This window comes from Hyperolius riggenbachi, chromosome 1 (genome assembly GCF_040937935.1).
Source record: "Hyperolius riggenbachi isolate aHypRig1 chromosome 1, aHypRig1.pri, whole genome shotgun sequence".
In the NCBI taxonomy this organism is placed as follows: Eukaryota; Metazoa; Chordata; class Amphibia; order Anura; family Hyperoliidae; genus Hyperolius; species Hyperolius riggenbachi.
In genome coordinates, this window is record NC_090646.1 from 146,247,554 (window position 1) to 146,261,668 (window position 14,115).

The window sequence follows — 14,115 nt, forward strand, 5'->3', positions numbered from 1 at the left end:
ACAAAAACCTAGCAAAATAACCAAAAAAAATACACTTAAGCTGGAGCATCGTCTATGTGCAGAGTTCCTCAGTTTGGGCATGATATTTGGGGTGGGGATGGGCATTTCCATGGAGAGAGTTCAGAAGGTTGACATCCGAGGGAAAGAAACTGTTCTTATGTCTTGAGGTCCTGGTGAAGATGGATCGGAACCGGGGCCTTCGTCTCGAGGGGAGCTGACTAAAGAAGCGGTAGCCTGGGTGTGAGGGGTCGTTGGTGATCTTTAAAGCTCTGGAGTTCAGCCTAGAGGGGTAGAGGAGGTCTAGAGTGGGAAGGGATCTCCCGATGATCTTCTCCGCTAATCTAATGACCCTCTGCAGTTTGAGCCTGTCGCTGGCGGAGGAGCTGGCGAACCACACCAGGATGGACGAGCATTGGACAGATTCGATTGTGGCGGAGTAGAAGTTTGTCAGAAGCTTTTGGGCCATACCGAACTTTTTCAGTTGGTGGAGAAAGAAAAGCCTCTGTTGGGCTTTCCTCTGTGTTGAGGCAGTGACGATCATCTCCACAGTTTTCGCTGTGTTCAGGACCAAACCGTTCTCTCTACACCAGTGGCAGATGCTATCGACCTGGTGATGGTACTCCGTCTCATCATTTTTGGTGATGAGACCGACAATGGTCGTGTCGTCGGCAAATTTGATTACTTTTACCGAGTCTGACGTGGATTTACAGTTGTTCGTATAGAGAGAATAGAAACTGCAACAGGACGCAGCCTTGCGGGGCTCCTGTGTTGGTGATCCTAGGCTGTGAGGAGATAGTGCCTACTAACCTGACAACCTGGCACCTGTTGGTGAGGAAGTCCGTGATCCACAGGCATAGGGTGGGGTGGATTCCCAGCGCAGCGAGATTGTCTTGGAGTATTTTAGGGCTGATGGTATTGAATGCTGAGCTGAAGTCCAGTAGGAGGATCCTGGCGTAGGAGTCTGGTCTATCCAGGTGTTCATAGGCGAGCTCCAAGCAGATGTTGATGGCATCATCGGTGGACCTGTTTGCTCTGTACGCGAACTGGTGCGGGTCCAGCAGTCCCTCTTAGAGTGCTTAAGGAGGGGAAGCACCATGCTTTCAAGAGCTTTCATGATCACGGATGTAAGTGCCACGGGCCTGAAGTTGTTGAGGTCGCGGATTCCCTGCTTTTTGGGGACAGGGATAATGGCGGACCTCTTAAAGCACACGTGTACTTTTCCTTCCTGGAGGGACCTCGTGAAGATGGAAGAGAGAGTAGGCGTGAGCTGACGAGCGCAGGTTTTTAGGCAGGCTGGTGACACCCCGTCTGGACCCGGGGCTTTCCTAGCATTTAGCCTTAGCAAGTGTTTCAGCACATCCACCTCCTACACGGTGGGTGTGAGTTAGGGTTAGGACCCGGGGCTTCAATGGCAGATTGTGCAGGTGCTTGTCTCATTCATCTTTCTTTTCACTCTTCCTTTGCTGCTCCTCTCTCTCTTAAAGGGAAGGTTCAGGGAGGGGATTAAAAAAATAAAAATACATTTCCACTTACCTGGGGCTTCCTCCAGCCCGTGGCAGGCAGGAGGTGCCCTCGCCGCCGCTCCGCAGGCTCCCGGTGGTCTCCGGTGCCCGACCCGACCTGGCCAGGCCGGGAGCCTGCGGAGCAGCGGCGAGGGCACCTCCTGCCTGCCACGAGCTGGAGGAAGCCCCAGGTAAGTGGAAATTTTTTTTTTTTTTAATCCCCTCCCTGAACCTTCCCTTTAAGGTCATTTACTGTCAATTAGAGATCCATTTTAAACTCTAAACCCTAACCTACAAGGCTCTCCACAATCTCTCTCCTTCCCTATACATTGCACACTTGTTTCCAGATACTAACTCAACCACAATCTCAGATCCACTTTAACCTTCTTTTGTCCTCCTGGAGATTCACCTCCTTGCATTCACCGTGCACAAACCTTCTCAAGTGCTTTACCCATCCTATGGAATGCCCTTCCACAACACATCCATCACTCTTAACATTTGAAATCTTTAAACTCTCCCTCTAAAATCACTTTTTCCTAAAAGCATATACTCTGAGTCCATTCCCCCTTAGAACTCTGGCCAAGTTGTACTCCTCACTAGATAACCTACAGTAAAAACACACTGCCTGTATGAATACTGCATACTAACCCCCCCCCCCCCCCCCTTTAGAATAAGCTGGCAAGGGGCAGGGCTCTCTCATCCTTTTCTGTCTTGCAATGTATTATTTATTTTGTATCTTGCACTCTGTTATTCAGTTTATTAATTATATTACATTTGTCAGTCATTACCAATTCTGTATATTGTATCAGTGTTCATATTTGATGTATACCATTGTCTGTATTATGTACTACGTTTGTTTTTCTTACTTGTACAGCGCCACGGAATTTGTTGCTGCTTTACAAATCAATATTAAGAATAATTGTTGTTCTAAGTGTTGCTTTAGATAGTAGCAGAGGAAGACAGGTCGGAGTCCTCATTTGTGTATTGAGCATTATCCCGACCCTCAGGAGCCTCAGCAATTACCTTGTTTGGAACCAAACAGATGCTCACTCACCGCAGGATGGTGCCACAGTTTTTAGTTTTATTTTTGACAGGCTAGCTCAGTCATTACGTTTGGCACAGAGTCTATTGTTGAGTATTGTTTTTCTATAATGGGCACTTCTGTTAGTTTGCCTAACATTTATTTCATTTGTGATTAATTAATGGTAGGTTAGATCTGGGAGTGAGCCAATCAGAGCCTTCTTCAAGCTGTGTGGCTGAAGGGCGGGGCCATGTGACCCAGAAGCTTAAAGTGTACCTGAACTCTTGCACAGGACAGAAGGAAAACAGAGAAATGCACCCTGTTTGCAGTGGCGTAGCTAAGGAGCTATGGGTCCCAGTGCAAGTTTTACAGTGGGGCCCACAAGCACTCTTTACATAACAATTAATACAGCGCACCATACCCTGCAACTACAACCACAGTGTCAGAGGTGCAAGAAGGAGATGGGGAACAATTTGTTAATGATTATTACTATTCAAAGCATCTATAGAAGTGTTTATTACCAGCACAGGACCAATAAAGAGCTAAAACTGCAGTTGAGGGAGGGCCCCTCTTGACTAATCACAAGTTGTAATTTGATCCCTCACCCATGTCAGCTGACTGGGAAGCTAATTGGTAAGCACAGGAGGTTAACGATATGTCTGCTTCCATGAAAGCAGGAAGTAGACACACTGCAGATTTATTGCAGGATTTGTATCAGCTGTAACAAATAAATGTTTTTCTGTAAAGGTTATTATGCTGTTGAGTTCATGTTTTAGAGCAGAGAGGAAGTTCTGATTTCAGGTCCCCTTTTAAGATCTACAGAGGTGAAGATGGGGGACTTTATTTCACACATTGATGTTTTCTCATAGCTTGTTGGCTTAAAGGGGAACTGAAGAGAGAGGTATATGGAGGCTGTTATGTTTATTTCCTTTTAATCAATACCAGTTGCCTGGCGGCCCTGCTGGTCTATTTCTCTGCAGTAGTATCTGATTAAAACCAGAAACAAGCATGCAGCTAGTCTTGTCAGATCAGACTTATAAGTCTGAACCACTGAAACACCTGATCTGCTGCATGCTTGTTCAGGGGCTATGGCTAATAGTATTAGAAGCAGAGGACCAGCAGGGCTGCCAGGAAACTGGTATTGTCTAAAAGGAAATAAACATGACAGCCTCCATATACCTCTCTCTTCAGTTCCCCTTTAATTGCATTTTTATTGTGTGACAGTACAATGCTTTATCAAGTCTCCTCTTCAGGGAAACTTCTGTGAAGCATAAATACCCTATTTGCTTATTACTTCCCCAAAGTAAATTCACATTAAAACGGAATAAAAAATCAAAACAAAAAAGGCAGCAAACCTGAAATGATTACAAAGACAAAACTATCATTTTTGTAAGAAGTCAGGGTGATACCATTTATTGGCTCTTGGCTATTGTGAAAGTGTAGGCAAATTATTTTTGTTAGTTCTGCCCACAGATGAGCTAAACTACCTTGTAAAGCCAGAGGTAATTTAGACTGCAGGAGTCTATCTCCGTCATCAGTTTAGAGAAGGCAGAGTTTAGTATAGTTGAGATGGGGAGCAATGGACACAAGCCCCACTTTTTTAGTGTTAGGATATCTATTATGTCACCATGAGCTGTCTGGGTATGCTGGTTATCTATTATGTGACAGTGAAATGCTGCCATCTGCTGGCTAAAGCATGTATAGGCAGTAAGAAAGCTATCACTCATGGTTTCCTAATCTGAATACTTGTTTGCAGTCCCCCTAAACCCATAATTGAACAAAGCAAATTCTTAATGAAACAATGACTATTGTAATTTTAAATTATTTTGCCTTTCAAACTCAATTTTTCAGATTCAAAAGTTCATTGTGCACTCATTCATACAGACTTAGAGAATCTGTACTGTAAAATTCTTACAATAAAAAGCATACCATTCTATTCATTATGTTCTCCTGGGCCCCTCTGTGCTGTTTCTGCCATTCCCTGCTGCAATCCTGGCTTGTAATTGCCAGTTTTAGGCAGTGTTTACAAACAAAAGACATAGCAAGTGATAGGCTGAGAGTATCTCAGTGTGTGAGTCATACTGAGTGTGCAGGGGGCCTGGAGAGGGTGTGTATAGCTTCTATCCAATCACAAGCAGCACAGCACATTCCAGCCCGACAGAGGAGAGACGATTAGATCATATAACAGAGATAATACAGCCACTGTGCAACTAGGAAAGGCTGCAGTTAGACAGAGCACATTAGAACAGCTATAGGAACATATAGGATAGAAGAAATAAGGCTCAAAATTTTGTTACAGAGTCTCTTTAAGACCCCCTTAGTGCTTTAGTAGTTTGTTAGCAGATTAAGATCTTTCAGATGCTCACCACCTACTTCTTGTAAAGTACCACCAGTCTGCTTCCTGACAGAGGACAAATATTTATTGATAACACTTTTTGCCATATTTCTATATGGGAGAAAGCTTTGGGGAGGTAGTCCAGTAACCTAGACTTTACTGGCCATTCTTAGATGCTCATTGTGCCCAAATACAGTAAGTGCATGTTGCTTGTACATGCACAACTGTTTGACTTGGTAATTATAACGCTGACCCAAGTTATCCTGTACATTTTATGTGGTGTGCATATATGATACATGGTGTGCATATTTGCATAAGTCCCAGTACCATTTCAGTGCGCTGTCTGCATAGTGTAGGGATTGGTGAATCTGTCCCCATGTGAGAAATGTTGAGAAGTCCTCTCATCACATGCATTCTTTAGTGACCCATTATTTTGTCTTTTCCAGAGAAAGGGTGTGGAGTACATTAAGAGAATTATCACCTCAGACAGCTCTGGAGCAAAACACCTGAAATATGCAGCAGCATACAACCTGGGACTGGCATGTTATGAAGGCTGCGGGACGCGTCACTCTGATGAGGAGGCAGAGAGGTAGTAGATGTTGGTGCTAATTTACTTGAGGAGACCCAGCAGGAAACCTCATAGGGAACCATTCTCCAATCACAGCACCGTCTACAATGTGAAGCGCTGTAATTGGCTGAATAGTGTTGGCATAGTTTACTACAAAACGACAGAGGTTGCTGTCCACCCAATTACATTAGCAGAATTTGGAGGTTTCCTGCTGGGTCCCCTCAAGTAGACAAGTGCCTAGATGAGTGATTCTGTGGGAGCAGCCTGTCAGTGTTTCTCATATCTGCTTCCTTTTACTGCAGGTGGTGGCTTCTTGCTGCTGATAATGGCAATCCTGAGGCCAGTGTGAAGGCCCAGAGTACACTAGGAATGTATTATTCTCGGCCAAGCAGCAGGAATCTCAAAAAGGTGACTTTTCATTACATCATGTAGTAAATGAAATTCATCAGCAAAGGCAATAAGGTGACCCAACAGAGTACTTAAGCGGTGAACACCTGTGCTCACTCAGGATTTTTATGTTTTTATTATTTGTGTCACAGTAAAAAATATTTTGCATCTTCAGGGCTTAAACCCACTAGCAGCCTTTTCTAAGCACTAGCGATTTGAAAAAGTTTTCTAATGCAATACTATGGGGGATTTTTTATAAAATCACATCGCTCCAGTGGGATCACACCCATTACATTAGCAAGAGCTTTTCACATCACAAGCACTTACAAAAGCACTGCTAGTGGGTTCCAGGCCTCGAAGTGGTAAGCCTGTTGTGTAAATGAAATGTAATGCCAGGTCATAATGCCACACAAAAGGACAAACACTGATGGGGATGAATACTTTTCAAAGCACTGAACATTGCAGCCAGGGTTGCTCAGCAGGACCCCGAATGCGAAGTTTCCCCGAAAAATTCGGGTGTTTTTTAGGTTTGCCGCATGCGAATCCGAACCCGAATGCTGCGATTCCAAGCCGAACCCGAATACGAAGCATGCCAAATGCGCGCGCTGGAATTCGGCCGGATGGCGCTGTGGTTTCGGCTTCGGGATTCGGGGATGACGTGATTGGGCCAATCAGAAGTCCTCCTGCCGAGGAGCTGGCAACCCTAGCAACCAATCAGAGGAGGGGAGCCTGGCCCTCCCCTCCTGTATATAAGGCGGCGGCCATGTTGCGGAGCCACGCACTTGTGTGACTGCTGCTGGTACTGAGAGATTCTCCAGTGCTGTGCTGTGTCTGAGCAAGTGCTTTTCACTGCTAAACCTAGCGTTTTGCTTCCTAAACACATTTATTGTTGTCTTATATAGTTAGCTAGTATTTTGATTGTTTTTAGTCAGCTAGTGTATAGTGTGCTAGGTTAGTGTTAGTCTGTGAGCAGGCTAGGCCTGCTAGCCTAAGTAGCCTTAGTCTACTACTAGCTTAGGTAGGTTAGGGATTCTAGTTAGTTGTGTACTAGTAGTACTAGTTTAATAAAGTAACAGACTACAGCAGTAATTATTAACTAGTTTCAGTACTGAGTTAGTTACTGACTGTGAGTGACAGGTCACCACCAGCATCCATTGTGAGTGACCTGACCTGTGACTGTCTGTCACCTCACCTGCCCGAGCCTATTGATTGATTGCGTCTGACTGTGTGTGACCGTTTGTAATTGTCACCGATTGTCTGCCGCACAACTTACTTGTAGCCTATTACGCTAGGTGTTTCTTAGTTACCTGCGTGCGTGCATACTTCTAGTGTCTACTACTATACTACTAGTCTACTAGTCTAGACTAGTCAGTGGTCCCACACTATGCATTGCCTGCTGTCAGTGCCACATGTCACTCCACCTCCTCCTACTGCTGCTGTTGTATTTATCCTGCTGCTGTCAGTGGTCCCACCACCAGGGTCCACACTATGCATTGCCTGCTGCCAGTGCCACACGTCACTCCACCTCCTCCTGCTGCTGCTGTTGTTGTATTTATCCTACTGATGTCAGAGGTCCCACCGCCAGGGTCCACACTATGCATTGCCTGCTGTCAGAGCCACACGTCACTCCTCCTCCTACTGCTGCTGTTGTATTTATCCTGCTGCTGTCAGAGGTCCCACCGCCAGGGTCCACACTATGCATTGCCTGCTGCCAGTGCCACACGTCACGTTTTCAGTTTTGTTTTTTTAAGTACACCTATTTCAATGTGAATTCACTTTAAAAAAAACACACAAAACCCCCGAAAATCATGAATACGAATTTAACGAATTTTTAGGCGTAACCTCGAACTGAATATGGCGAATTCGAATGTACTCGAACCGAATTTTGGTACATCTGAGCATGCCTGATTGCAGCTTTATATCAGAACTAGAATTCTCCCTTTCGAAGCCTAGTTCAGGCTTCTGTTATTTAATTTCTTATGTGTAGAACCGGTTTTATCAACTTATCCAACCCAAGTACCACCTATCATAATACAGGTCCAGCCCTAAACTCCAAGCTATGGGTACATATTCAGGGCCGACTCTTCCATAGGGGGAAAACTGGGCAATTGCCCAGAGCCACTACGTGGGCTGCTAGGCACCTCCAGCTAGTATAGTTTCCCCCAGTATAGCTGCCCCCCAGTGAAGCTAGTTGCCCCCAATGAAGTTAGTATAGTTGCCCCCAGTATAGCTAGTATAGCTGCCCCCAGTATAGCTAGTTTAGTTGCCCCCAGTCCAGTGTAGGTAGTTTAGTTGCCCCCAGTATAGCTAGTATAGTTGCCCCAGTATAGCTAGTTTAGTTGCCCCCAGTATAGCTAGTACAGTTGCCCCCAGTATAGATGTCCCAGGAGGGGGGAAGCAGTGCTAAAAGGAGGGGCAATGGGGGCAGCGGTGGGGAGGGGGAAAATATCCCCCCCCCCCCTCACCTGGGACCCCTCCTTCTGCCTCTCTTCCCCTCCATTTAGCGGTGGCAAGTGCGGGCTCGGCGGCGGGGAGACGTGCGCAGAATTACTCACCACTTCCACGTTCCAAGCGCTGGCAGCGTCATGTCGTCACAGATCTCCGCCTTCAATGCTGCCCACTGTGCTTCCGCTTATAAGGAAGCACAGTGGGCGGCTTTGAAGGCGGAGATCTGTGACAAGACACTGCCTGCCAGCGCTTGAACGCGGAAGTGGTAATTCTCCGCTTGTCTCCCCGCCGCCGAGCCCGCACTTGCCACTGCTAAATGGAGGGGGAGAGAGGCAGAAGGAGGGGTCCCAGGTGAGGGAGGGGGCATATTTCCCCCCTCCCCACCATTGCCCCCATTGCCCCTCCTTCGAGCGCTGCTTCCCCCTCCTGCTCTGCTGCTGTGGGGGGTCCTGGCGACACCCCCCTGGCTGTCTTGTCACCCGGTGCGCCACACCCCCCTGCGCACTACAGTAGGAACGCCACTGGGTGGGTGAGATTAGGTGATGGCTCTGTGCAAAGGAAGAAGCTCCCACCCTGCTGGCAGCTCTATACTTTGTGCACTGATGTAGGCCAATGTCATTGGCCTCAATTCACTAAGATCATGCTGGAGAAAATAAGGCAAGAGATAACTTACCACCACACACTGATCTTGCCTTATTAAGGTGTAGAGATAAGTTTCACAGTGAGAGATTTCTTATTTCTGTCCTTAACCACCTCGGCGTTCTGATTCCCAAGGATTTCTGTGCAAAAAGCGGTACATTTAATTTTCAGCACCTTTTTCCTGTAACTTACCAAAATGAGCCAAGCAAGAGTTTAGTATACATTCTGAGTATAATAAAAGTGTCAAACACTAATTCTTGTCAAAAATAAAATAAAATGTATTAATGACAAACAAATACCTTGCATTTTTCCTCAATGCAGAAATATAAAGAAAATGCAGAAATAAATAAATCAATGCAGAAATAAATAAATGAAGGCAGAAACAAAATTATACAGGGTACAAGTGTACTTTAGAACACTTCTTTAGTGTGGTAGATCTTGAAGCATGGTAATGCGCAAAGTGCCACGTCACAGTCGGGGCAATAAGTGCGGGTCTCCTTCCGCATCTTTTTGCCATCCTTGTCCTTCTTATTGCAGCAAACAACGCACCTTCTTGTAGGGTTTGCTTTCTGTGGGGTCGGTGGCAAGTACTCCACAAAGTGTCTCCCTGAAAGCCGTGCCGGATTCACGACATATGATGCCCTGAGCCCCGGTCTAGATGTTGACTCTGGTGGGGGGTACTTCATGCAGATTGCTTCCGTCAGCTGCCAGACAAAGTCATGGTGGGGTACAGGCCTTACACAGCTTTTCTTGTAGAGCACATAGCCATTCCACAAGCACTGCTCAAGTAAGTGGCGGAAATTTTTTTTATAATATTTCCGCTGCTGCTTGCGGACAGCCGGGTAGAAGGTCATGGCTCCATCAGCCCTGTCCACACCCCCCATAGTGTTGTTGTAATCCAGTATGGCTTTGGGTTTATCCACCTCCTGTTTACTCCTGTTGGTGGTGCGGACAGTCTCGGCATTATGAATAGTGCTGAGGACACATACATCACGTTTGTCCTTCCACCTCAGAGCCATCATTTTGCCTTTCTGCCAGGCAACGACCTCCCCCTTCTTCAGCTTCCTGGCAGAAAAGGCCGGCGGCAGATTGCGACGGTTAGCCCTCAAGGTACCATAGGCATCGGTTTTATGCTGGACCAGGTAATCAAAAAGTTCAGGGGAGCTGTAGAAATTGTCTGTCGTCAGGCAGTACCCCTGATCCAGCAATGGCTCAATTAGGGTTAGGACAGAGGAGGTGGCACACCCAAACTGGCTGAACTGAGGGGCAAATGTGGTGCATTTGCCCGTGTAATTTACAGAGTTCCAGATGTACCCGGACTTGGCCTCACAGAGCATAAACAACTTCACCCCAAAGCGTGCCCTTTTTGATGCAATAAATTGCACCCAGCTCAGTCTCCCCTTATATGCCATGAGGCTTTCGTCAACCGTGATGTCGCGATCTGGAACATACACAGCCTTGAAGTTCGCAACAATCATCTGGTATAGGTCCCAAATTTTTTTCAGCTTGGGTGCGGGATGGGTGGCCTCATCAAACTCCTTGTTGTTTCCGAAGTGCAAATACTTCATGATGAGGGTGTACCGTGGCTCGGACATAACAGATCCAAAGAAGGGCGTACTGAGGATCTTATTAGTGGTCCAGTACCACTTCTGCAGCGGCTTACTAACAACTCCCTGGAGGATGACGAGCCCCAGGAACACCCAGATGTCGTTGCTGGTCACAGGTTCCCACTTCCTGCTCCGCGAGAACCTGGGTAGAGAAGATTCCTGCTGATGTTGCGCTGCATAGCGATTCGTCTCCTCAACGATCTTGCGGATGACGTCATCAGTCAGGAAGAGCTCCAGAAAGGACAGCGGACTCTCGTCACACGCGATCTTCTGCCCGGGTGCCCCTGTGAAGGGGAACCTGGGTGGCGGAGCTTGAGTGGGGCTCCCCAGCTCACACCAGGTGCGTGCGACCGTCACTGGCTCCTCGGCTTCCTCATCACTGGTCTCCGTCTCCGAAGACAGGTTACCGGGAACCTCGCTGTCTGTCGATTCCTCTAGGAGCTCGTCTTCGCTGTCGCTTGCCTCGAGGACATCCAGCAACTCCTCGTCACGCACACGCCTCCGGGAGGACGAGGCCATGACCCCAAGCAGGGTACGGGGTCACGGGCAGCGACAAAAAAAACAAAAAAAAAAAACAGCAAAAGCAAACGCACAGGGATCACAGCGTCTTGAAAAAGACGGAAAGCAATACGCAATCTGACAGTAATATGAACGAAGCTAAGGCTGGAAAAAAGCAGTAATCGCACAGAAATCACAGATGATAGCTGACAACAGACTAACACTGGACGCTGGGGACTCTGAAAGAGGGAGAGGCAGTAACTGTTCAGGGCTTTTATTGAGAGCTGACAGGTGTTTGTGCAAACAACTTTTTGAATTACAGTAGCATGATTGGATTACATAGTTTGTTTCCCTATGTAATCTAATGATGCTGTCGCCGCGACGGACACTGGGGGGTGCAGGAGCCGGCGTCAGAGGAAGTGGCTGGGCTGCGCCATCTTCCCTGACTGCCGGATCTCCGGAGAATTGCGGAGAGAAGAGGGGAGCGGGGACCGGAGGATCGGGGGAGCCGGGGACCGGCGATCAGAGCCCAGCAGGAGGGAGAGGGAGCCCCGCAGCAGCCGCAGCAGCACAGAGAAGGCGGCCGAATGCACACGCTGCACAGCGGTGAGTGGGGGAAGTGCTGGACGAGCTGAGCTCGTCCGAAACACTAGCAGCAACTTTTTCTTGGACAAGCTCAGCTCGTCCAGAACGCTAGGGTGGTTAAAGTGGATCAGAGATAAACTTTTACTCATTGCATAATTGTGTTCCTTTCATATAGTTTATAGGGAATTTCTCAAGTCAAATACTTTTTTATGTTTGTTTTGTTTTAATACTCTAATTCCCTATAAACTAAACAAGCGTCGCCCACAGCTTCTCCAGTGCCTTGGCAATCTCAGACCCATGTAGCAAGGGCTTATGAAAGCTCAGTATGGGCAGGAGGTGTTACTAGCCAGAGATTTCAGGCGGGAGGAGGGGAGTCAAGTAATCACTGGCTGAGGGGTGGAGATGCAGTGCAGCTTGCCTGTGTGTAATGATCACAAACAGAACATGGCTTCTCTCATTGTATCACAGGAAGAAATAATCATATACTGTTGAAGCGGAGCAGTCCTTTTCAGCGCAGGAAGATTTGGGCGCAGCCAGCGCCACCATAGACTATAAAGGGAATTACTTCTATAGCACGCTCAGTGAGTAACGTCATGTAAACTGTTGTGTAAACTATCTAAACGTTAGATAAGATATATAGATAAGTTACTTCTTATACAGTGTTTCCCCGAAAGTATTTTAAGGACATCCCCTTAAAATAAGACCTATCCCATATTTTGAGCATGCCTGAAATATAAGACCTACCCCTAAAATAAGCCCTAGTGGCTGTGCAAGTCCCGTCCGTCTGCCAGCCCCCCTCCCCCCCCACTTTACCTCCTGCTGACCCCCTCTTCCTCCAGAAAGACGCATCCCCGTTCTTCACTGTCTGCCGACACACAGGAATCCGGTGTGTGTACGCGCCTTTAGAAAAAGAGTTAAATGTACTACATGCCTCATCACCATGGTGATAACACTAGAAACATTATTAAAGACAGGAGATAAGCTTAGTGAATTGAGGCCAGTGTTTGTTTTTAGGTCTTTAATCATATCTACTGATTCAGCACAGTAGACACCTGCCATATCTGTTCCCAGTAAGGATGATCAACAAGATGGCAGTTATTGAAAACTAATTAACAATTTATAAAGCTTGAAATTGGACTAATCTAATGTTGCAGCTGCATAGGTTTAGTCTATTTCCAAGTTGCATAAAACACTTGCAAGTGGGAATCATAGGCATCCCATTGACCATCCCTAATTGCCACTACAAGCAAGGTAAGGGAGTACAGTAGGACATGATTTATGGACTGCGACAGGGCAGCCGGTTAGCAGAATGTGCTGCTGTCTTGCAGGCTTTCCTCTGGCACTCAGAAGCTTGTGGTAATGGCAGTGTGGAGTCGCAGGGAGCGCTCGGTGTGATGTATCTCTATGGACAGGGAATACAGAGGAATCTGGAGTTTGCACTGGAGTGTCTGAAGGAGGCAGCAGAGCGTGGCAATGTGTATGCACAGGGGCACCTGGTCTCATTCTACTATCACCGGAAGCTCTACACAAAGGCTGTCGAGTTAGCCAAGAGGTAACATGGAATACCAACATAACGGTTTCATTCATTTGTGTAACTTATTCCTAACTAGATAAGCAGGAAGTGTGCCTAACTGATCAATTTGTAAAATTATACTTTAACGTCCAAGTATGTTATTTACCTACTTTTTTATTTTGTTTAAATGACAACTGAAGTAAGATTAATGAGGCTGCCATATTTATTTCCTTTTAAACAATACCAGTTCCCTGGCAGCCCTGCTGGTATATTTAGCTGCAGCGGTGAGGTCCCATCCATGCCCTCAAAATTTGGGGGAGTGTAGGAGGCGTGGCTGCACAGATAGTGTGGTAATTTGCTTAAAGGACATCTGTAGTGAGAGGTATATATCCAGGATGCCATATTTATTTAGTTTTAAGCAATACCAGGTGCCTGGCAGCCCTACTATTTGGCTGCAGTAGTGATTTAATAACACCAGAAACTGGTATTGCTTAAAGGGAAATACATGTGTATGTGGCAGCCTCCATATCCCTCTCACTTCAGTTGTCCGATAACAGGAAAATTTCTCCCCCATTACCTACTAACATCCTCCCTATTCAGTTACCATTACGCTCCACAAAATCACTAAAATCAGTGGAGAATCGCTGTGTCTGACCACCAATACCCACAGCAGTGCTCGCGTCAGAGGTGAAAAAGTTGCTTTCTTTGTCTTTCCTTAGATTGCAGCTTCCAACACCTCCACAAAGTTTACCTCAGATAAAACAAACTACATACTGTATAATGCAAAAACATTAATTAAGGCAACACCTGGAGTGCGCAGCATGCAAACAGTGAGGGAACAGGGTACATCCCCACAGGACAGGCCACACCCACTTATGTCCCCTGCTCACCCCGCTCATCTGACAGCAGCAATTGTCTGGGGGTATGACAGCCTGTTGCCCTCCAGTTGCATCAATAAACCTCAGAGGAAATGCTCAGTCAGTGTAAAACCAATTTTAAAGGGGAACTGAAG

The 14,115-nt window shown here is 46.7% G+C and overlaps 1 protein-coding gene across 6 annotated transcripts in view; it reads left to right on the forward strand.

Annotated features, from left to right (window-relative positions):
• Window positions 1-14,115, forward strand: part of LRP2BP (LRP2 binding protein) — a 32,903-nt gene that overhangs the window by 12,773 nt on the left and 6,015 nt on the right. For all 6 annotated transcript variants that reach the window (XM_068278706.1, XM_068278705.1, XM_068278703.1 and 3 more), the window contains 3 exons: window positions 5,305-5,447; window positions 5,729-5,834; window positions 12,919-13,142. In XM_068278706.1, coding sequence (XP_068134807.1) covers window positions 5,305-5,447; window positions 5,729-5,834; window positions 12,919-13,142 — 473 coding nt within the window. The remainder of the gene's footprint in view (window positions 1-5,304; window positions 5,448-5,728; window positions 5,835-12,918; window positions 13,143-14,115) is intronic.